Source organism: Carcharhinus amblyrhynchos, chromosome 16, assembly GCF_965287045.1.
Source record: "Carcharhinus amblyrhynchos chromosome 16, sCarAmb.v2.hapA, whole genome shotgun sequence".
Lineage (NCBI taxonomy): Eukaryota > Metazoa > Chordata > Chondrichthyes > Carcharhiniformes > Carcharhinidae > Carcharhinus > Carcharhinus amblyrhynchos.
Window position 1 is genome coordinate 5213949 of NC_137339.1, and position 23958 is coordinate 5237906.

The following is a 23958-nucleotide window of genomic DNA, read 5'->3' on the forward strand; positions in this document are numbered from 1 at the left end:
AACAGAATGGCCCTTCAACCCCAAAAAGAACTTTTGGATTTCCGCTGCCCCTGTCTCCCAGCATTAGCATCTTTTTAAACTACAATGTGGGGACTATTTCCTTGGGATCCTGGAACTGGCCAACTTCTACACCAATTGCTCCTGCCCCCAGCTTTGTTCTTTCTTGCTGACATCAAGCAGCAGACTGATTTCAAATGTTAAAATGAAGTCCAATACCTGGGCCTTGCTTTCTTTTCAACTTCAATTGAAATATCATAACTTTCAAGGACATGGGACAAGTGCAGGAAAATGGGAATAGCGCGCCTTTATTGTCTGTGCAGACTTGATGGGCTGTAGGCCTTTTGTGCACTACATGAAACTATGGGCCTGATTCTCTAATCCCGACATGCACTTTTTTGGCGTGTCAGGTTGGGAGGTGCATGTGTTGGCCACTTTGCAGGATTTGCGCATGTGTTCCTGATGCATGCGCGTCTCTCGCAGCTGGAGAGCAGGTGCAATTGGGACTGCACTGAAAACCAGTGGCAAGACAAGGTAAGTAATTTAAATCTATTTTTAATCTACTTTAAACATCATTACTGGGACTGAACTCTGAGTAATTCACTCCGGCGGGGTTTACAATAGTTCCCCACTTGCAGGGAATTAGAAGAGACCGTGTGAGGCCCATAGGGGTGTTGCAAGGGGCAGCAGTGCTGGGGTCCTGGGCTGGCCAGCAACCTGCAGTATGACAATTCAGGGTCACTGCACATGTACAGAGTTCTGGAACTGTCGGACTCTGGTGTGAATAGGCTCACCCCCATGAGCTTTTAATGATATTTATGATTGTGACCTCTACAATGCAGAGTGTGGGAGATTCAAGTCTGAACTCCCACTGAAAAAACAATCATGAATTACACCATTTTTCCCACCAATTCAGCACTTAGAATTTTTTTGGGAGAATCGGGCCCTATGACTCTATGATTCTGGCCAAACTGAACATGTCAGGTCACGCACGCATCCTGTTCTGCTGTTTAAAATATCCTCTACTCACTCTACTACTGCCTTCTATCTTTCTTCCCCATTATTTTTACACTGCAAAAACATTTTGTAGCTACTAAGTGTAGTGCCTGAGGTTTACTATACACTACCCTGCTAACTGTCCAATTAGGATAGCACATTAGGGGCAGCACATGTGGACTAGGCATTTAATTGCACAATACGAAATTTCCACTGTCTCGTTGTGGTTCCTATGGAGATAGACTGCCAAAATAAATCAGCGTAATTAAAATCTGCAATGTCCAACATTTGAAATCCTGAATGCAATATCTCCATTTAATCTGTGCTCATTCTGTACGTTAGAGGAAGGAGTGCCAGATTGAAATCAAGGCTTATACACTACTGTGATAAACAATAAATGATAAGAGACAGTAAACAAAGAGGAAAATCACATCTGACAAAGCAATAGCTTAGAATTTAGAGTGTGAACTGGGTGAAGCAGAACAAATGTAATAATCAAAAAGAGAACTTTTTTTTACATTTTGCCAAAAGACATTCACAAGCATCATCTGACATCCTCTGAGCATTAAAAATACATATTTGTTTCAAGAAATGGTTTGACCTTTATCTTTCAAAGCACTATGGTATTGCAGATTTCCTATTTTCTGTGAAGAAAAATCCCCTGTTTCTAAACCTACAAGGATTTTAAAAAAATTCTATCATGGGATATGAGTGTTGCTAGTAAGACCAACATTTGCTGCCCATCACTAACTGCCCTTGAGAGTCACGATCATCTTCCCTTTTCTAGGTATGATTCCAAACAGCAGGGAGCATCCCCTAACAGACATCAGCTTCAATTTTGCCAGGGCTCCTTGATACACACTTGGTCAAATGCTACTTTGATATCCAGGGCAGTCACTCTCAACTCATCCTTGGAGTTCAGCTTTTTTTATCCATGATTGGATCAAAATTGCAATTAAGTCATGGGCTGAGTGGTCCTGGAGGAAACACAAGCTGAGCATCAGTGAGCAGGTTATTGCTGTGTAAATGCCACTTGATATTGACTGACCCACCCCATCACTCTGCTGATGATAGAGAAGGCTTATGAGTGATAATTAGCTGGACTGCATTTGTCCTTTTTGTGGACAGGACATACCTGGGCGATTTTCCACATTGTTGGGTAGATGCCAGCATTGTAGCTGTTCTGGAACTGTGTGGCTAGGGGAACAGCTAGTTCTGTTTTCTAAGTCTACTCATGGAAGAACTATATTTTTGCACTGACACTCTTATGTTTACATCGCTAAAGTTGCTCCTTTATTCTGTTGACAGAACTGCTGACCCACTAAAATGTGGATCTATAATTCTGCTCTCAGGATAAGAGAGCCATTTTTAACAATGTAATAGTGTGAGATGCCAGAATACAAACACTGTTCTGAAATTCAAACCATAAATTCAGAAGGCATTAATACACCCAGTCTGACACCAAAAAGGAATTTTAAATATAAAGCTCATGGGGAGGTTTTCTGGCTTCCTAGCCATGATTTTCTCAGGGGTGGGAGACGATGCATTGTCACCGGTGACAGGGTCTTCGGTCAAAGGAATTTCCTGGTGGCGTGGGTGCAGCATCAGCAGGATCAGAACATCCCACCAGAGTGAACAGCCAGAGAATTAAGACCCATTAATCCCTCATTACAAGCAGTTTTTTTATACTGTTATGGATGTACTGAAGTAGGGACAATGAAACTCGTTTAAAACTTCACATCCCAAATAAATGAAATTCTAGCCAAAACAGCCTCACAGTATTGTGACTTGATGTGTTAACTTGTTTTGGTTCTTACTCCTAGAGGCTTCCATAAAGGCTGTCTCTTGAAATGAAGGCGTTACTGTCCATGCAAATGCATGATTCTCTTGTTGGCATGGTACATTCTTTCACAGTAATCTGAGGCTCAGGCAAACTGCCACAAGAGCACACAGGTTTAGGGTGCTGGGGAGTAGGTACAGAGGAGATGTCAGGGGTAAGTTTTTCACTCAGAGGGTGGTGGGTGCGTGGAATCGGCTGCCGGTGGTGGTGGTGGAGTCAGATTCGATAGGGTCTTTTAAGAGACTTCTGGATGAGTATATGGGACTTAGTAAGATTGAAGGTTATAGGTAAGCCTAGTAGGTAGAGATATGTTTGGTGCAACTTGTGGGCTGAAGGGCCTGTTTGTGGCAGCCATTTCAGCCCTGGGAAAAAGCCTCTGAGAATCCACCCGATCAATACCTCTCAACATCTTATACACTTCTATCAGGCCACCTCTCATCCTTCGTCCCTCTAAGTAGAAAAGACTGAGCTCTCTCAACCATAAGGCATGCCACCCAATCCAGGCAGCATCCTTGTAAATCTCCTCTGCACTCATTCAATGGCTTCCACATCCTTCCTGTAATGAGGTGACCAGAACTGAGCACAGTACTCCAAGTGGGGTCTGACCAGCCCTTATACAGCTGCAGCCAGTAGTTTTTCTATGTTTCTATGTTCTAATTGGTCCATCTGCTAACCATAAAAGTAGATGAGCCATGCATTCCATTGGCCTCTTAACGGGCTAAATAGCAGGCGCTAATAATCACACTCTCACAAATGCCCGTCCACCAAAACATTACTCAAGTGTGAGATAACATCAGCACATGCTCTTGATGTCTTCTCACTCAATTTCATAGACTTCCGAGTCAGGTACGCACTCGACCAGCAATGTACAATTCTGGCCATGAAATAAACAGTCATGTGCTGGCTCACCTACATTGGCTCCCATTCCAGCAGTAGTTCACTTTTAAAATTCTCAATCTTGTTTCAGATCTGTCCATGGCCTCACCCCTCAATAGCTCTGTAATCTCCTCAGGCTCCAATCCCTCTGACATATCTGCGCTTATCTTCCACTATTAAATTAAGGTGCTATATAAAGCTGTTCTTGTTGTTCCCAGTATCACTTAATTAGAATTATCAACAAATTGATACATTAACCATCAACATCTTAAAATAAATCCCTAAATAAATGCCCTATCCAAGATGGTGCTGGAGCATGGTGATTTCTTGCATGCTGCGCTCAGCATATTTTCTAATTCTATCTTTCTCTTGTTTCCTTCTCTATGAATGGTATTCAAGAAACAATACTTTACACTGTATGTTAATATATCTGACAATAATAAATCAAATCAATTCAATAAATCTGTTTAGAATTTCTACTAGGTATTGGTAAGCAGATGAAAAATTGTGCATCTGTTGATGAAGTACCCTGATGATAAACCTAATTCACAAATTAGGTTTATTTTGTTTTCTAATCATTTAAAATATTTTATTTTAAGTTTGCAAAAAAATGTAGAGGCTCAGCAAAAACAACATGATTGTAGTTCTCATTGTGTGATCTGTGAGGGGCATGACTGGGTAGATAGTCAATATCTTTACCAAAGGTAGGGGAGTCTAAAACTAGAGGGCGTAGGTTTAAGGTGAGAGGGGAGAGATACAAAAGTGTCCAGAGGGGCAATTTTTTCCACACAGAGAGTAGTGAGTGTCTGGAACAAGCTGCCAGAGGTAGTAGTACAGGTGCACACAATTTTATCTTTTAAAAAGCATTTAGATAGTTCCATGGGTACCATGGGTATACAAGGATATGGGCCAAATGCAAGCAACTGGGATTACCTTAGAGGTTTTAAAAGAAAAAAAGGGCGGCATGGACAAGTTGGGCCGAAGTGCCTATTTCCATTCTGTAAACCTCTATGACTCTATGTGCCCTATCCTAGATGACCCAATAGTTAGGAGTATGGTGTTCTGAAACTAAGCTTTTTAGAAGATTATTCCATCAATTGTATCCAATGAAAAACATTCTTGAATAGAAATTACATTGGCTTAATTTAGGTTCAGTGACTTTTTCAGATCTTATCTTTTCAGAAACATTGCAGACCTTACCAGATTTTTCATTGGTGTCAGCAACTCTTTGGAAGACTCTGCAAATTTACTGAAAGCTTCAGCCAGTACTAACTCTTCATTGCTTTGGAAATTAGCTACAAGTTTTTCCAGCTCACTGATGAATGTTTCCTGAAAGGATATGTCTTCTGCAAGGAAAACAAGTTATTTTCAGATAAAATCAGTAGGAAAACAAGTTTATTTTCAGATAACTTACTTTTATAAACCACTCTGAATATAGTAAAGCCAAGAAAGACTAGCTTACTGCAGCAACTTTCAGCGCTCGCTGAATCTCTTGTCTTCCAGTTGTAACTATTAAAATATCCATTGTTTATTTTTTAAAAGTCTAACTCACCACTTTTCACACAAGATGTTGTGCCCTCAGGTGTGCTGTTGAGTTCTGCTCAACAGCATGCAATGGATAAAAGGTAGCTCCAGTTACCAGAACTGGGCATTCATGAAAAATACCTACCATTTCTGCGCGTTTCAAGCAAAATATGTAAGAGTACCCCTTTTACTTGTGTGAAATGGGGAAAACTGTCAGAAATCACATGTTAAAATGAGCAGTGACAATGAATAGGCTGTGTTTTCTTTGTTGTTTCAACTCAATGTCAGAGGTTTAAATTAAAGAGTTATAGAATCATTTTATCTGCCAATTATATCCATAAAATATAGTGGTACTGGTGGTGATTAATTGCTTTGCGGTTTCAGCAGATGTTTGGTGTTACCACGCTGCAGCTCACAAATGCAGGATCTTGTAAATAGGTTATAACGCAGGTTTTCTGTAGCATAAAATTGCCTCTGCACTGTCTCAAGAATGCCCCGCAATTCACAGGAACTACGAAGTGCCACTCAGTTTTTTTTAACATTATAAACATGCAAGGACACTTTTGGTGCATTTCCAATAATTTTGAACCTTGTGCATCACTGCAGACTCATTAAATGTTAATTAATTCATAATGACACAGATGGTTTGAATATGTGCCATTCACAGCAACTTCAGGGAAAGCAGAACATGGGGAAGATTTACAATACAAACCAAAAATCTTTAAAAGAACATTCCTTTATAATTAGGCTTTTAAGCAGTAAATTGCTTTAATAACCCAAGCCAATTAAAAGAAGCATTCCTTCACAATTTGGTTTCTAATACTAAAATCAGTGTAATGCCTAATTGAAAGGAAACTGCTGGGATGAATCATCAGCGTCAATTTTTTTTTCATCAGCCTCAATTTATTATGGCAGTTGCTACATCTGCGACAAAGCTTTGGCACAAATCACAATGTTCATCAGTTTATGTTGACAGGTCTGTCATTTTAAGGATAGCACGTGGAAGCAGGAAGCAGGACAATATCATGCTCAAGCTTCATTTTTTTTTCTGATAAACCACTTGACATCTGCTTTCATTACTAATATGCAATAACCTGCAGGATATAATCAAGCTGTTGACATTCCTTTTGTGTAATGTTTTTTGGGATAACAGGAGTGGCTATAAACCCCATCTTAGTTGGGTCTTGATAAAAATAATTCAGAGACAATTTTCTCTTCAAAAGTCATATGTCGAGTGACATAAAGTTTGACTAAACAGACAAAATAGCTTATTTTAGTTATGGTGACTAATTCAAATTGTCATTTAGTAATTAGGAATGTTGACATGACATTCCCATGATGTTACTTCTGAGTAAACAATTGTGGTTTATCAGAATTAGAGCACAATCTAATGTGCACATAATCATACACCATTACATGGAATATCTTGGATATTCGTGCCTACATTAGTATGTGCCATTAAGAAGAAGCAGAAACAAAAGCATAATATGGATTCCACAAACAGTTTTTAGTAAGAGTCATCAGGTTGAGGTGGTCATTATAAAGCTGATGACATAACTGTGAAACAATAATACCGAGATATCTGTATTCTCCATGTAATAAAAAAATTCTCAAAAGCGTTTTCATTATTATTGCAAGAATTTTTGATGAAAGGAGTATAACAGAAGAGATAACCAGCCGTGGCTATCAAACAAAATAAAGGAGAGTATTAAATTAAAAGCTGATGCGTAAAAAACAACAAACAATGACTAAGAAAGCGATAAAGAAAGGAAAGATAGAGTATGAAGCTAAACTAGCTCTAAATATAAAAAATGATCGTAAAAGTTTTTACAAATATATAAAGAAGAGGAGGCTGGCTAGAGTGAATGTTGGACCCTTGGAGGATGAGAGGCGGGATTTAGCGGTGGGTAATGAGGAAATGGCTGAGGCTTTAAATAAGTTTTTTGTGTCTGTCTTCACGGACGAGGACACAAATAGCTTGCTGAATATTAAAGATAGAAGGATGGTAGGAGATGAGGTGCTTAATGCAATTACTGTCACTAGAGAGGTAATGCTTGATAGACTAATGGGACTGAAGGTAGACAAGTCCCCGGGACCGGATGGAATGCATCCCAGGTTTCTGAGAGAAATGGCAGAGGTAATAGCGGATGCCTTAGTAATTATTTATTAAAATTCGCTAGACTCTGGGGAAGTGCCGGAAGATTGGAAAACGGCTAATGTTACGTCGCTGTTTAAAAAAGGTAGCAGACAAAAGGCAGGGAATTATAGGCCAGTTAGCTTGACGTCCGTAGTTGGAAAAATGCTAGAATCCGTCACCAAAGAAGAAATAGCAAGGCACCTAGAAAAGAACGGTTTGATCAAGCAGGCGCAGCACGGATTCGTGAAGGGAAAGTCGTGGATTTCTATGAGGATGTGACTAGTGTGGTAGACAGAGGGGAACCGGTGGATGTGGTGTTTTTAGATTTCCAGAAGGCATTTGATAAGGTGCCTCACAAAAGGTTGCTGCAAAAGGTTAGGGTGCACGGAGTTGGGGGTAAGGTGTTTGCGTGGATTGAGGATTGGTTGTCTAACAGGAAGCAGACAGTTAGAATCAATAGGTGCTATTCTGGTTGGCAGTTGGTGACTAGTGGAGTGCCACAGGGATCGGTGCCGGGGCCTCAGCTGTTTACCATTTACATAGACGACCTGGAGGAGGGGGCTGAGTGTAGCGTAACGAAATTTGCTGATGACACGAAGATGAGTGGAAAAGCAAATTGCGTGGAAGGCATGGAAAGTCTGCAGAGAGGTCTGGATAGGCTGAGTGAGTGGGTGAGGACTTGGAGATGGAGTATAACGTTAGCAAATGTGAGGTTATCCACTTTGGTGGAAATAATAGTAGGAGGGATTATTATTTAAAGGGCGAAAAACTGCAGCATGCTACAGTGCAGAGGGACCTGGGGGTCCTTGTGCACAAATCGCAAAATCCCAGTCTGCAGGTGCAGCAGGTGATCAAGAAGGCGAATGGAATGTTGGCCTTTATAGCGAAGGGGATAGAATATAAAAGCAGGGAGGTCTTGCTGCAACTGTACAGAGCACTGGTGAGGCCGCAACTGGAGTACTGTGTGCAGTTTTGGTCACCACATTTGCGAAAGGATATATTAGCCTTGGACGGAGTACAGAGAAGGTTCACCAGGCTGATACCGGAGATGAGGGGGTTAGACTAAGAAGAGAGATTGAATAGACTGGGTCTGTACTCGTTAGAGTTTAGAAGGCTGAGGGAGGATCTTATAGAGATATATAAGATAATGACGGGGCTAGATAGGGTAGAGGTAAAGAGATTCTTCCCGCTTAGAAAGGAAAGCAGAACTAGAGGGCACAGCCTCAAGATAAGTGGGGGGGGGCAGTTTAGATCAGAGTTGAGGAGGAACTTCTTCACTCAAAGGGTGGTGAGTCTCTGGAATCCTCTGACCATTGAAGTGGTGGAGACTACCTTGCTGAATATATTTAAGTCACGGGTAGATAGGTTTCTGATAGATAAGGGAATTAAGGGTTATGGGGAGAAAGCGGGAAAGTGGAACTGATTCACTTTAGATCAGCCATGATCTTGTTGAATGGCAGGGCAGGCTCGAACGGCTAGATGGCCTACTCCTGCTCCTATTTCTTATGTTCTTATGAGTGCTAAAGCATTTCCACTTCTCAATCCTTACCTTGACCTGAGGTATGTCTCACTTTCACTGCTTTCTTCATTTTCTGAAGGACTGACCTGTCTTTGTCCAAAGCCTAAAGAAAGAAAATAAAACATAAGGAGAAAACATAAAGCCAAGAATAAAAATGGTTCTTTCAACATTTATTATTTTTCATTGTTCCAGCATGGATAATATGTAACATAGTACCTAAAACAGTGATCATAAACAAAGCTTGAGCAGTTTGCAAGATCATTTGAAAACTTGTTATATCCTGCATGACTTAGACAACAGAAGAAATTTCCCCTGACCTATTGCCATACAGTTGGGATGTGGCAAAGGACCCAAGAAATAGCAAGGGGAGGTTATAGAAATTCAGAAGGTTAAAGTATGTGGAGGGATTTTAACACAAGGATGAGAATATTAAAATTGGTTGGTATACGAAGGCTGTAGGACAGTGAACCCTGTTGATGGGTGAATGAGGCCATATGATTTCAGATATAAGAAAGCATTGCTTAGCATTATTTTCATATTACAGAGAGTGAAAGATGGGTGACTGACAGAACAGTTGAATGTAGAGACAATAAAAGCAACTTAAAATAAAAGCAATAAAAACCAAAAGCGTAAAGGAGAACATGCCCCCAACTACATCAATGGGGACAAAGTAGAAAGAGTTGAGAGCTTCAAGTTTTTAGGTGTCCAGATCACCAACAACCTGTTCTGGTCCCCCATGCCGATACTGTAGTTAAGAAAGCCCACCAACTTCTCTACTTTCTGAGAAGACCAAGAAAATTTGGCGTGTCAGCTAAAACACTCTCCAACTTTTACAGATGCACCACAGAAAGCATTCTTGTATCACAGCTTGATATGGCTTCTGTTCTGCCCAAGATTGCAAGAAACTACAAAAGGTCGTGAACGTAGCCCAATTCATCATGCAAACCAGCCTCCCATCAAATGACTCTGTCTACACTTCCCGCTGCCTTGGCAAAGCAGCCAGCATAATTAAGGACCCCACGCACCCCGGACATTCTCTCTTCCACCTTCTTCCTTCAGGAAAAAGGTACAAAAGTCTGAGGTCATGTACCAACCGACTCAAGAAAGTTTCTTCCCTGCTGCTGTCAGACTTTTGAATGGACTTGCATTAAGTTGATATTTCTCTACACCCTAGCTATGACTGTAACACTACATTCTGCACTCTCTCATTTCCTTCCCATGAACGGTTTGTATAGCGCACAAAAAACACTTTTCACTGTACGTTAATACATGTGACAATAATAAATCAAATCAAAATTTTAAGGGTTTCTGAGAGATATTACAAAGGCAGTCTTGACGATGGAGAGGATATAGGGTCAAAAATATATGGAATTCCATAGAAATAACAACAGTGTGGTATAGTGGCACAGTGGTTAGCACTGTTGCCTCACAGTTCCAGGTACCCAGGTTCAATTCTGGCCTTGGGTGACTATCTCTGTGGAGTTTGCACGTTCTCCCTGTATCTCAAGAGATTCCTCTGGATGCTTCGGTTTCCTCCCAGAGTCCAAAGTTGTGTAGGTCAGATGGATTTGTCATAGGAAATGTATAAGGTAATGAAGATGGGATGGGATAGAGGGCCTGGGTAAAATACTCTGTCAGACAGTTGGTGCAGACTTGAATGGTCTCTTCTGCACTGTCGTGACTCTATGAGAAACAGAATGTTTAGCTTGTTAAGTCTGTGTTCATGTTTATCTTATACATGAGCAGTTTTCTTAATTGCATCTACTCTGACTGTTCCTATATCTCGTTACTGCCTTTTCAATCAAACCGCCTACATAATCTATTCTTAAATATTAACATGCTCTCTGCTTCAATCACTAACTTCACAAGCATATTCCACAACCTCAACCTTCAATTTTAAAAGTATCTCCTACTCTTTATCTTAAATTATTTACATTTGATAATGTAGACCTTACACATACTAGAAATAGTTGCTTCCTGTTTATTCTGTCCCATCCCTTCATAATTTTGAATGCTTCAAGCAAATCGCCATCTATTCTCCTCTGTTCTAAGATAAAACAGAACCTAATTTTCAACTGTTTTCATATTTATATTACCTCATTATAGGGGCAGCATCCTTATGAATCTGGCCTGTAACCATAGAACCTTAGAAAACTTACAGCACAGTGGAGGCCATTCAGCCCATCACATCCATGCCAGCCCAAGGACATTCATCTGCCCTTTCTAATCCCACTTTCCTCCACTAGGCCCATAAACCCTGTAGTTTACAACACTTAAGTTGCAGATCCAGGTACTTTTCAGAAAAGTTTCCTGCCTCCACCACTAACTTGGGCAATGAATTCCAGACACCCATCACCCTCTGCGTAAAAAAGATTTTCTACATGTCCGCTCTACATCTTCTGCACTTATCTTGAATCTATGACCCCCAGTTTTAGAATTCTTCACCAAGGGAAACAATTTTATCCTGTCCACTCTATCTCTTCTCCTCATAATTTTGTACTCCTCAATCAAATCACCTCTCAGCCTTCTTTGTTCCAAGGAAAATAACACCAACATATCTAATCTCTTCTTGTAGCTACACCTTTCCAGCCCTGGCAACATCCTTTTAAATGTCACCTGTACTCTCCCCTGAGCAATTACGTCCTTCCTGTAATATGGTGACCAGAACTGCACACATTGCTCCAGTTGTGGCCTCACTAGTGTTTTATACAATTCCAACATTATATCCTTACTTTTAAATATAGGAGGGCATTCCATATACCTTCTTTACAACCTTGTCTATTTGAACTGCTGCCTTCAGGGGCCTGTGTACTTGTACGCCAAGACCTTGTACTTCATCTACCTCTGCCTAGGTGCTGTCCGTCCAGTTTGTACAGGTCCCACTTTCCCCAAAATTGGTCCCATGCCTCAAGAACTTCCATTGCTTCAACATTCTTCCTGTATGTGGTGTCAATACACTATTAATCATAGTGTGTGACAATTACCTTGTTAAGAGAATTGTTGGTTAAATATGACATTGATGTATTATAAATAGACAGCTGGAACAATTAGAGGTTGGAATCTCTCGTAGCCTTGGAGGAAGCGTTGTACAATAAACCTGCTTGGACCTGACAGACCTGACTGGATTGATTCTTCTACCATTACTCTTTATTGTGAGTAACTTGTGGTACTGCACAGGGTGGAATTCTTTCACCTGGGTCTAAGTCCTGTGGTGGCATGAGAACATGGAGTGTTTCCTGCTGCAGAGGCCATTGGGAAACAGCAGTTAATTATGCAACTAGTGTTTTGCACCATATTCTGTGGCAGAGCAGGATTGATGGTGTATAGCCCACTGTCCCATCTGGATGCCGTATTGAAAAAGCGCTCAACTCACTGACTCAATACTGAGGAAAGATTGACCTCCTGAAAATGAAGATGGTTCTTTGGCAGCACTCTGAGGTCAGAAGATGTATCTCCTGAGAAACAAGATGGATCTCCAGGAATATTCTGAGGCTGGAAGATTAACCTGTTTAAAGACATTTAATCTAGAAGATCTATCTGTAGATGCTCCCTTACCCACTATTGAGGTGCTCCGGGGTCCAGAATTGCTAGTGACCTCCATTCCAAACTCTGGAGTTAGCCTCAGGCATTATTCAGATGAGTCCTGACATTTGTACGCCATGTTATTCCTAACATGCTTTGCACTGGCATGTTCTCCTACTGGCATCGTGGAAAAATGGGTGTGGGAGGATCGGGCCTTCATCTGCGTCCTATTAATGGGATACAAGTCAGTTTCATGCCAGCCTCCAGCAGATTTTCTGATCTGCCATGGCGAGCAACAGTGTAAGATACTGCAGAAAATTCATGCTGGCGCAAAAGCAATTTTTGCGTTGTCATCAAATTCTCTTCCCTCATTGATTATTGAACTGCTAGTAGGGCCAGAGGAGAATTCTTCCCACAGTATTCCAAAGGTAATCTTTGCTGTATTTGGATTTACAGTACAATTACATTTTGACCATACTGTTCTATATTTTTTGCCATAGAACATTAGCTATTTTAATGATCTTATCCACAAAATGTTGCTTTTAATATCATGTGAACGTGATCCCTACTCACCTCACCTCCTCAAACTCCTCTGCTCTTCTACAGTATTCAGCTTTCCCTCATTCTAAGTATAAATATCATTTTTTTCTTAAATAAGTATCACATTATTGTTTAATTGTCAAAATATACCATTTTGCATTTACTGACATTGAATTACTGCACTTTCTTTAAATTTCAAATTCATATCAAAATCCACTTGTAGCTTCCTTCTGTTCTCAGAATTATAACATAACTATATCTGCAATGTTAATTAGTCCTGTTTGAAAATCTGGACATCAGTTCCTCTTGCCTGGCATCCAAATCATCCATGCAGAAGTGGTCCCAAAACAGAACTATATGGGACACTACTACCGATTTCCAACTACTCCGAGATACTGCCCTTACCTCTTATTTGCTTTTCATTCCTTCTGACCAGTTTTTAATCCAATTTACTTTCCTTGCACTAATTTCTTTCCCCTTAAACTTCACAAATATTCTGCTATATGACATCTTGTCAAAGGCTCACTGAAGAACCACATGTAAAAAGCATACACTAAATTTATTAGGAAATTAAAAAAAACTTTTAAAACAACAGTCTAGCTGTGTCATAAGATCACCATATGCTCCTGCAAATACCAAACAAACAACATGTACAATTATATCAATATGGAATTCGATGCAAAACTCTAAAAAGAAACTATTTTTAGATGATTCCTTCAAACAACAGTCTAGCTGTGTCATAAGATCACCATATGCTCCTGCAAATACCAAACAAACAACATGTACAATTATATCAATATGGAATTCGATGCAAAACTCTAAAAAGAAACTATTTTTAGACGATTCCTTCATTTATCATCAGGTTAAAATTCCCTATTTGTATCAATACTAGACATGAATATAGCTGCAGTGAGGTGTCATTTCACGCTAGACACATAACTCAACATTTGCAATCCTGTAATTGGTTGCATTTTCAGTGTGAATTGTTGATTGTCAGCTGACAAATGTTTTAAAGGAGTGAAAATTTAATCAGAAATTGATTTAGAATCAGAAAATTTAGTCATAAATTAGGCCCCCACTTAACAATAGCAAAGGAACTTAAGTATAAGCCTCAATGAACATATTCACTTGAAAGAAAAGTCTGTTATGCAGCTTTAACACAATGTAAGAGAGTGTGTGAACACCAATAGCTGTATGCAATGGTTTAAATGTTACCTCCCAGAGAGTGTGAGAGTTCTCAGTTTTAGCCAAGCATGATAGGGCTCATAAATGCAAAATGTAAAATCAGCCCAACTGAAGTTTATGGAAATAAAAATTGGTAGAGATATTACCCACTGTGCACTATTGTCCAAAGTCAAAATAATACCAATTGTGTTTGAAACTACTACGTATTCTAATACATATTCTTGAATTTCTGCTGCTATCTCATCCAAATTGAAATAGCAACATTGGAAAGGTGGGGGGGAGGGGGTGTGGGGCAATTGCTACCTTTTTCCACTGACCTCAATAGAAAGATGATGGTGTCATAGTAATGTCACTAGGCTAGTAATCCAGAGGCCTACGTTAATGTTTTGGGGGTATGGATTCGAATCCCACTATAGCAGCTGATGGAATTTAAATTTAATTAATAAATCTAGAATAGCACAGTAATGGTGATTATGAAACTGTCATGGATTTATGTAAAAGCCCATCTGGTTCACTGGGAAATCTGCCATCTTTACATGGTCAGGCCTACATGTGATTCTAGACCCACACCAATGTGATTGATTCTCCATTCAAAGGCAATTACGCCACAGTGTGGTTAGCATTGCTGCCTCACAGTATCAGGGACCTGAGTTCGATTCACAGCCTGAGTCACTGTCTGCATGGAGTTTGCATATTCTCCATGATCGGCATGAGTTTTCTCTGGGTACTCCGATTTCCTCCCACAGTCCAAATTTCACAGAAATTTCATGGTAACTTCATTGCAGTGGTACTGTAAGTCTTACTGTAACTCTTGTAGGTAAAATGTTAGAATCTGTCATCAAGGAGGAAATAGCGAGGCATCTTGAGAGAAAGTGCTTGATAGAGCAGACGCAGCACGGTTTTGTTAAAGGGAAGTCGTGTCTGACAAATTTACTGGAGTTCTATGAGGATGTGTCTAGGGCGGTGGATAGAGGAGAGCCGGTGGATGTGGTCTTTCTAGATTTTCAGAAGGCGTTTGACAAGGTACCTCACAAGAGGTTATTGCAGAAGGTCAGGGGACATGGAGTTGGGGGTAGGGTGTTAGCGTGGATAGAGGATTGGTTGTCAAATAGGAGGCAGAGAGTTGGGGTCAATGGGTGCTATTCGGATTGGCGGATGGTGACTAGTGGAGTGCCCCAGGGGTCGGTGCTGGGGCCTCAGCTATTTACCATTTATATAGATGATCTGGAGGAGGGAACCGAGTGTAGGGTGTCGAAATTTGCTGATGACACCAAGATTGGTGGAAAGGCAAATTGTGCGGAGGGTGTGGAGAGTCTGCAGAAGGATCTAGATAGGCTGGGCGAATGGGCCAGGGAATGGCAAATGGAATTTAATGTTGGCAAGTGCGAGGTGGTCCACTTTGGTAGGAATAATGGTAGGAAGGGTTATTACTTACGTGGCGAAAAACTGCAGCAGGCGACGGTGCAGAGGGATCTTGGGGTCCTTGTGCATGAGTCGCAAAAACCCAGCTTGCAGGTGCAGCAGGTGGTCAGGAAGGCTAATGGGATGCTGGCCTTCATAGCGAGGGGGATTGAATATAAAAGTAGGGAGGTCTTGCTGCAGCTGTATAGGGCATTGGTGAGGCCGCAGCTGGAGTACTGTGTGCAGTTTTGGGCGCCGTACTTACGCAAGGATATTTTGGCCTTGGAGGGAGTGCAGAGGAGGTTTACTAGGCTGATGCTGGAGTTGAGGGGGTTGAGCTATGAGGAGAGGCTGAATAAGAACATAAGAACTTAAGAAATAGGAGCAGGAGTAGGCCATCTGGCCCTTCGAGCCTGCCCCGCCATTCAATAAGATCATGGCTGATCTGTCATGGCTCAGTTCCACATTCCCGCCCTCTCTCCATAACCCTTAATCCCCTCGCTTATCAAAAACCCATCAACCTGCGTCTTAAAAATATTTAGCGAGGTAGCCTCCACCACTTCAACAGGCAGAGAATTCCAGAGATTCACCACCCTTTGAGTGAAGAAGTTCTTCCTCAACTCCGTTCTAAACCGCCCCCCCTTTATCTTGAGGCTGTGCCCCCTAGTCCTACTATCCTTTCTGAGCGGGAAGAGTCTCTCCACCTCGATCCTATCCATCCCATTCATCATCTTATACGTCTCAATGAGATCTCCCCTCATTCTTCTAAACTCTAACGAGTACAAGCCTAGTTTATTCAGCCTCTCCTCATAGCTCAACTCCCTCAACTCCGGCATCAGCCTAGTAAACCGCCTCTGCACTCCCTCCAAGGCTAAAATATCCTTGCGTAAGTACGGCGCCCAAAACTGCACACAGTACTCCAGCTGCGGCCTCACCAATGCCCTATATAGCCGCAGCAAGACCTCCCTACTTTTATATTCAATCCCCCTCGCTATGAAGGCCAGCATCCCATTAGCCTTCCTGACCACCTGCTGCACCTGCAAGCTGGGTTTTTGCGACTCATGCACAAGGACCCCAAGATCCCTCTGCACCGTCGCCTGCTGCAGTTTTTCTCCACATAAGTAATAATCCTTCCTCCCATTATTCCTACCAAAGTGGACCACCTCGCACTTGCTAACATTAAATTCCATTTGCCATTTCATGGCCCATTCGCCCAGCCTATCTAGATCCTTCTGCAGACTCTCCACACCCTCCGCACAATTTGCCTTTCCACCAATCTTGGTGTCATCAGCAAATTTCGACACCATGCACTCGGTTCCCTCCTCCAGATCATCTATATAAATGGTAAATAGCTGAGGCCCCAGCACCGACCCCTGAGGCACTCCACTAGTCACCAATCGCCAATCCGAATAGCACCCATTGACCCCCACTCTCTGCCTCCTATTTGACAACCAGTCCTCTATCCACGCTAACACCCTACCCCCAACTCCAAGTCCCCTGACCTTCTGCAATAACCTCTTGTGAGGTACCTTGTCAAACGCCTTCTGAAAATCTAGAAAGACCACATCCACCGGCTCTCCTCTATCCACCGCCCTAGACACATCCTTATAGAACTCCAGTAAATTTGTCAGACACGACTTCCCCTTAACGAAACCGTGCTGCGTCTGCTCTATCAAGCAATTCCCCTCAAGATGCCTCGCTATTTCCTCCTTGATGACGGATTCTAACATTTTACCTCCAACAGACGTTAAACTAACCGGCCTATAATTCCCCGCCTTTTGCCTGGCACCCTTCTTAAACAACGGCGTAACATTAGCCGCTTTTCAATCTTCCGGCACTTCCCCGGAATCCAGCGACGTCTGGAAAATAACCACCAAGGCATCCACTATCACCTCCGCCATTTCTTTCAGAACCCTCGGATGCATTCCATCCGGTCCTGGGGACTTGTCCACAATCAGCCCCTCCAGTCTGTCGAGCACCACCTCTCTAGTAACAGTAATGTCATCGAGACCCTCCAGTCCTACCACCTTTCCATTGCTAACACCCGGCAAATTATTCACGTCCTCCTCCGTGAAGACCGAAACAAAAAAGTTATTCAAGACCTCAGCCATTTCCTCATCCCCTACCACTAAGTCCCCCTTCTCATCCTCTAAGGGTCCAACGTTCACCCTAGCCAGCCTCTTCCTTTTTATATACTTACAAAAACTCTTGCTATCCTTTTTTATATTAAGCGCTAGCCCAGCTTCATAGTTTATCCTACCCTTCTTTATCAATTTCTTTGTCAATCTTTGTTGACATTTAAACCTCTCCCAATCCTCTTCTCCCCCACTACTCTTAGCTACTGTAAACGCCTCCGCTTTTAATTTAACATTTTCCTTCACCTCCTTCGTTATCCACGGCTGATTACCTCTCCTCCTACGGTCCCTTTTGACCATCGGAATAAATTTCTGCTGAGCACCAAGAAAGATCTCCTTAAAAATCCTCCACTGCTCCTCAGCAGACCTACCTTCCAACGCGCTCCCCCAGTTCACATTCGCCAATTCCTCTTTCATCCTACCGTACTCCCCTCTGTTCAAAATAAATTAGGCTTGTACTCGTTAGAGTTTAGAAGAATGAGGGGAGATCTCATTGAGACGTATAAGATGATGAATGGGATGGATAGGATCGAGGTGGAGAGACTCTTCCCGCTCAGAAAGGATAGTAGGACTAGGGGGCATAGCCTCAAGATAAAGGGGGGGCGGTTTAGAACGGAGTTGAGGAGCAACTTCTTCACTCAAAGGGTGGTGAATCTCTGGAATTCTCTGCCTGTTGAAGTGGTGGAGGCTACCTCGCTAAATATTTTTAAGATGCGGGTTGATGGGTTTTTGATAAGAGAGGGGATTAAGGGTTATGGGGAGAGGGAGGGAATGTGGAACTGAGCCACGACAGATCAGCCATGATCTTATTGAATGGCGGGGCAGGCTCGAAGGGCTAGATGGCCTACTCCTGCTCCTATTTCTTATGTTCTTAAGTTCTTACTGTACTAATAAATAAACTCAACTTAAAAAAATGTGTAGGTTAGGTGAATTGGCCATGCTAAATTCTCCTTCAGTGTACCCAAAGAGGTAACAGATGTGGCGAGTGAAGGATTTTCACAGTAACGTCATTTAGAGAGCTGACTTGTGACTAATAAGTAAACTTTAACTTTAGTTAGGGATGGACAACAAATGCTGACCTAGCTGGTGATATCCACATCACATGAAAGAAATTTTAGGAGTACCTCCCACTCTGTTTATACTGGGGCTTTTAAAAAATTACTTCATAGGACATGGGCATCAGTGGTAAGATCAGCATTTGTTGTTTATCTTGAATTACCCTTGAGAAGCTGGTGGTGATCAGTTGCCCTTTCCTGTCTGCAACCTGTGAAAGTAGGTGGGAAGACAGGTCCTGTGTCTCTAGCAGAGTCCTGCCAATAGATTACCCCTGCCCCAGTTATAAACCTTGCCCTGTCGTGTGACCCTATCCCTCTCCACTGCAATAATGAAGGACATGGAATTGTGGTCACTATCTCCAAAGTGCTCTCCCACAAACAAATCTAACAGTTGGCCTGTTTCATTACCCAGTACCAAGTGAAATGTGGCCCCACCTCTTGTCGGCTTATTCACATATTGTGTCAGGAAACTCTCCTGCACACACTGTACAAAAAGTGTCCCATCCAAACTATTCGACCTATAAAGGTTCCAATCAATATTTGGAAAGTTAAAGTCACCCATGATAACTACCCCGTGGCCTCCACACCTATCCATTTAGTAATGGTTTAATCTCCCTCCATTTTATGCCACTGGTCACCTGCTGATGGCTTCAAGATTAGTCTTCCCCTTTAATGCCATTCCTACTTCTGGTGCTGAATGACAACATTTTGCTTGAAGTCTTTGGCAGACTTCTATCTGCTGGCAGGTATCCTGTTAGAAGTTCATTATCTATAGCCGACGGCTCCCAATTCTGGACTATGTGTTAGGTTTACAGCTGGAACATGATTAGTCAAGGCTTAGTCCTTGGGAACAGGAAAAATCAACTCCGTTGTCTGAACCTTCACAGTGAGTAAATATATATGCCTTGGTTTAATTATCTCATACAGAGAATTGTGAATGTCTGGAGAAACCTGCTCTTGTGACAAATGGCAAAGAAAAATCAGGGCTAGCCATCTGAGGGAATGGGTAATTAAGAAGTATTCATTTATGGAACCAGCCAGAAGGAAATTTTAAAGTTTAAAGTTTATTTATTAGTCACAAGTAGGCTTACATTTACACTGTAATAAAGTTACTGTGAAAATCCCCTATTCACCACACTCCGGCACCTGTTTTGGTACACTGAAGGAGAATTTAGCACGGCCAATGCACCTAACCAGCATGTTTTTGGACTGTGGGAGGAAACCAGAGCACCCGGAGGAAACCCAGGGAGACAGTGCAAACTCCACACAGACAGTGACCCAAGCTGGGAATCGAACCCACGTCCCTGGGGCTGTGAGGCAGCAATGCTAACCACGTGTCACTGTGCCACCCATACCACTGTGCTACTGTGTCGCCTATTGTTATGCTCTCGCATTATTATGTTGGACATCTAGAAGCTTAGATCAGTCTAGATTGTTAAAATATTTGACAAAGCCATTCAAAAAATGAGTAAATGACGTCAACATTCCAATGAAGATCATGGGCAAAATTCTCTGGCCTCCCAACCACCTGTTTCCCATTGATGGAAGGTGGCATGCTGTCCACTAGTGGTAGGATTCTTTGCCTTAAAAATATTCAAAATATTCCGCTTCCTGTGGAAGAAGAGAATTCCAGAGACTCACAATCCCCTGAGATAAATAATTTCTCTTAACCCTGTCTTAAATGAGGGAGCCCCCCTGCCTTATTTTTAAAAGGTGACCCCCAAGTCCTAGATTCTCCAGCAAGAGGAAGCATCTCCACATCCTGGCTGTCAGTAGCCCTCAGGATCTTAAAAGTTTCAATGAAGTTATCTCTTACTCTTCTAAACGCTAGTGAACATAAACCTAATCTCTCCAACATTTCCTCATAAGACAACCCACCCATTCCTGTATTAGTCTAGTAAACCTTCTCTGAACCGCTTCCAATCCATTTACATCCTTCCTTAAATAAGGGGCAGGATTCTCTGGTCTTGTCTGTGGCAGGAGTCATTGCAAGTGAGAACAGAAGATTTGGTGCTCCGGCCAAAACTGCACTCACTCTCAGTAGCACTGGAAAATGCAGGCTGTAAACAAAGATGGAGGATTTCAGCCCAGGAAACCAATACTGTACACAGTAGTCTAGATGTGGTCTCACTAAAGCTCTGTGCAACTGAAGCATAACCCCCAACTTTGATAATCAATTCCCCTCACAATAAAGCATAATATTCTATTAGCCTTTCTAACTGCTGTATTTGTATACTAGCCTTTTGTGACTCAATCACCATCTTTGCAGCAAGAAATAATGGAAGGACCCAACTTTCAATCTAATTGTACTCCATGTGAAAAGACCACAATTATTGCAAAAATGGCTGAAATGGAATTGAGATGAGTGTGAACAGGGCACTTATTAAAGTTTTCAACTCACAATGAAATTTCTGTCGATGAGGTGCTTGTCGAGTAAAATATCTCACCAAGTTTTAACTTGAGCTGTATGTAATGATGTAATTAATAATAACATCAAAAACAGCAACAATGAAGTTTCCCTCAAAGTGAACAAAATGAAGAAGATTGTCATCAACTTCAGGAAGCGTAAAGGAGAACATCAACGGGGACAAAGTAGAAAGGGTCATGAGCTTCAAGTTTTTAGGTGTCCACATCACCAACCTGGTCCTGGTTATCGAATACAGCAGTTCAGACACCTTGTTGAAGTTATACAAGACATTGGTAAGACCATACTTGGAATAGGTGTGCAATTCTGGTCACCATATTATAGAAAGAATTTTATTAAATTGAAAAGAATGCAGAAAAGATATACGAGGACGCTACCGGGTCTTGATGGATTGAATTATAAGGAGAGGCTGAATAAACTGGGACTATTTTCCTCTGGGGCGTAGGAGGCTGAGGGGTGACCTAATAAAGATCTGTAAAATATTGAGGGGCACAGATAAGGTAGATAGTCAATATCTTTTCCCAAAGGTAGGGAATCTAAAACTAGAGGGCATAGATTTAAGGTGAGAGGGGAGAGATACAAAAGTCTCCAGAGGGGCAATTTTTTCATACAGAGGGTGGTGAGTGTCTGGAACAAGCTGCTAGAGGTAGTAGTAGAGGTGGGTACAATGGGTATAGAGAGATCTGGGCCAAATGTGGGCAATTGGGATTAGTTTAGGGGATTAAAACAAAAGGGTGGCATGGACAAGTTGGGTTGAAGGACCTGTTTCCAAGCTGTAACCCTCTATGACTATGACTGTGGTTACCCCCCTCCCCCCACCCCCGTGCCAACACGATAGTTAAGAAAGCCCACCAACGCCTCTACTTTCTCAGAAGACTAAGAAAATTTGGTATGTCAGCTACGACTCTCACCAACTTTTACAGATGCACCGTAGAAAGCATTCTTTCTGGTTGTATCACAGCTTGGTATCGTTCCTGCTCTGCCCAAGACCGCAAGGAACTACAAAAGGTCAAGAATGCAGCTCAATCCATCGCGCAAACCAGCCTCCCATCCATTGACTGTCTACACTTCCCGCTGCCTTGGCAAAGCAGCCAGCATAATTAAGGACCCCACACACCCTGGACATTCTCTGTTCCACCTTCTTCTTTCAGAAAAAAAGATACAAAAGTCTGATGTCACTCACCAACCGACTCAAGAACAGCTTCTTCCCTGTTGCTGTCAGAATTTGGAATGGACTTACCTTGCATTAAGTTGACTGTTCACTACACCCTAGCTATGACTGTAACACTACATTCTGCACTCTCTCCTTTCCTTCTCTATGGATGATATGTTTTGTCTGAATAGTGCGCAAGAAACAATATTTTTCACTATGTTAATATATGTGACAATAATAAATCAAAGCATCAAGCCAGAAATTGTTGCTTTAAATTGTGAAAATTTTAAGGAGTGAAAACGGGCAAAGTGAGTGCAAATTCATTCTACACACCAATCAAAAATCTGTTGCAGAGACAAACACTACTTAAAGATAAACCAAGGAAACGTGTTGGTGTCCATTAGAAACAAAATGCAGTAAAGGGTTACTGGAGCACTTTGAACCAGGAATAAAGATTGTCTTCAATTTGAACTCTTCCTCTCTCAAGCAGGAAGTCCAATGAAGTGGTTGGCTCTGTGCCATATGGCCTTTATTACCATATATGGAAAACTGCAGCCCATTCCCTTTGCTGTTGAAATGGCTTAGGAAATCCCATAAGACCAAGAAATGTAACTGAAAGAATTTTATATTTCCTCAGTTGGTTTCAGTGTCTACTTTCTGCACTCATTAGTTAAAAAGAAAGTATACTTTATTTTCAAAACTAATAAGGTAGTTTTTTGGGCACAATGACACATTAACATAAGGGGTAGTGCTAAATCCTAGTTCCCATTACAAGCAGTACTGAATATTTATACTGGTCCTAGCAAACAATGTTTAATATTAGAAGTATCAAGACAAACTAGAGTTATGGGCATTCTCTGAATGATGCTCAAACTATCTCCATACAAGATTAGAATTTGTTCAAGTATATGTTTTAAGAAATTAATCCAGAAACACTATAATCTCAAAGCAAGATTATGGTCCAATTTGCAAATAAGAAGTAATTACAGAGTAGATTTGGTGTTGTAGCATTTGTGCACTATTATCACAGTGCATGAGTTAGTAGCAAGTGGTAAGACAATAATAACTGTGACAAACAACAAAATTCTCCATATTCTAATTAAAAAGATAGTCAAGTACCTGATGAGAAATTGCACGTGTTTGGTTAAAAACTAAACAAATATTTACAATCTGGCTAATTTAAAGAACAAACCAATAACCTGAGGCCAGTCCGTTCTTTTAAAAGATTGGCAAAGGAAAGATTTTCAAGGTTCACCAGAATATTAATGATCAAGTGTGGTGAAAATCCAACATGGAGATTTAAGTTATTGGTCACAAGACTACCTACAAAAGCATGAATAGAATACGTAGAATGTTCAAAACTGTTTATCAAACAACTCTGGATGTCCCAAGGAGAGTGATACATGACATTTGCTTAAAATTCAGTGAAGAATTTATAGGTTGATATGTTAGTATTCATTGACAGAGGTCTAAGAGTGAAGGTAATGCCATAACAAATTTCCGAGGCTGGAAATAAATAATCATAAATTGCCACAATGCACTCCAAAATGCTGGCTCTACCAGGCCCTCCCCACCAGAACAAACCATGGTTCCCACCTCAACTGATTTGCCTTAATAGGGGCATGGACAGGTTTCCTGCCCCAAGCCCTGCCC

General features: G+C 41.5%; 1 protein-coding gene across 4 annotated transcripts in view; it reads right to left on the reverse strand.

Annotated features, from left to right (window-relative positions):
- The window catches only part of LOC145353793 (arf-GAP with SH3 domain, ANK repeat and PH domain-containing protein 1-like), a 196398-nt gene that overhangs the window by 118597 nt on the left and 53843 nt on the right, over nucleotides 1-23958 (reverse strand). For all 4 annotated transcript variants that reach the window (XM_080204605.1, XM_080204606.1, XM_080204604.1 and 1 more), the window contains exons 2-3: nucleotides 8920-8992; nucleotides 4910-5055 (exon numbers count right to left, since the gene is read on the reverse strand). In XM_080204605.1, the coding sequence (XP_080060731.1) occupies nucleotides 4910-5055; nucleotides 8920-8992 (219 nt within the window). The remainder of the gene's footprint in view (nucleotides 1-4909; nucleotides 5056-8919; nucleotides 8993-23958) is intronic.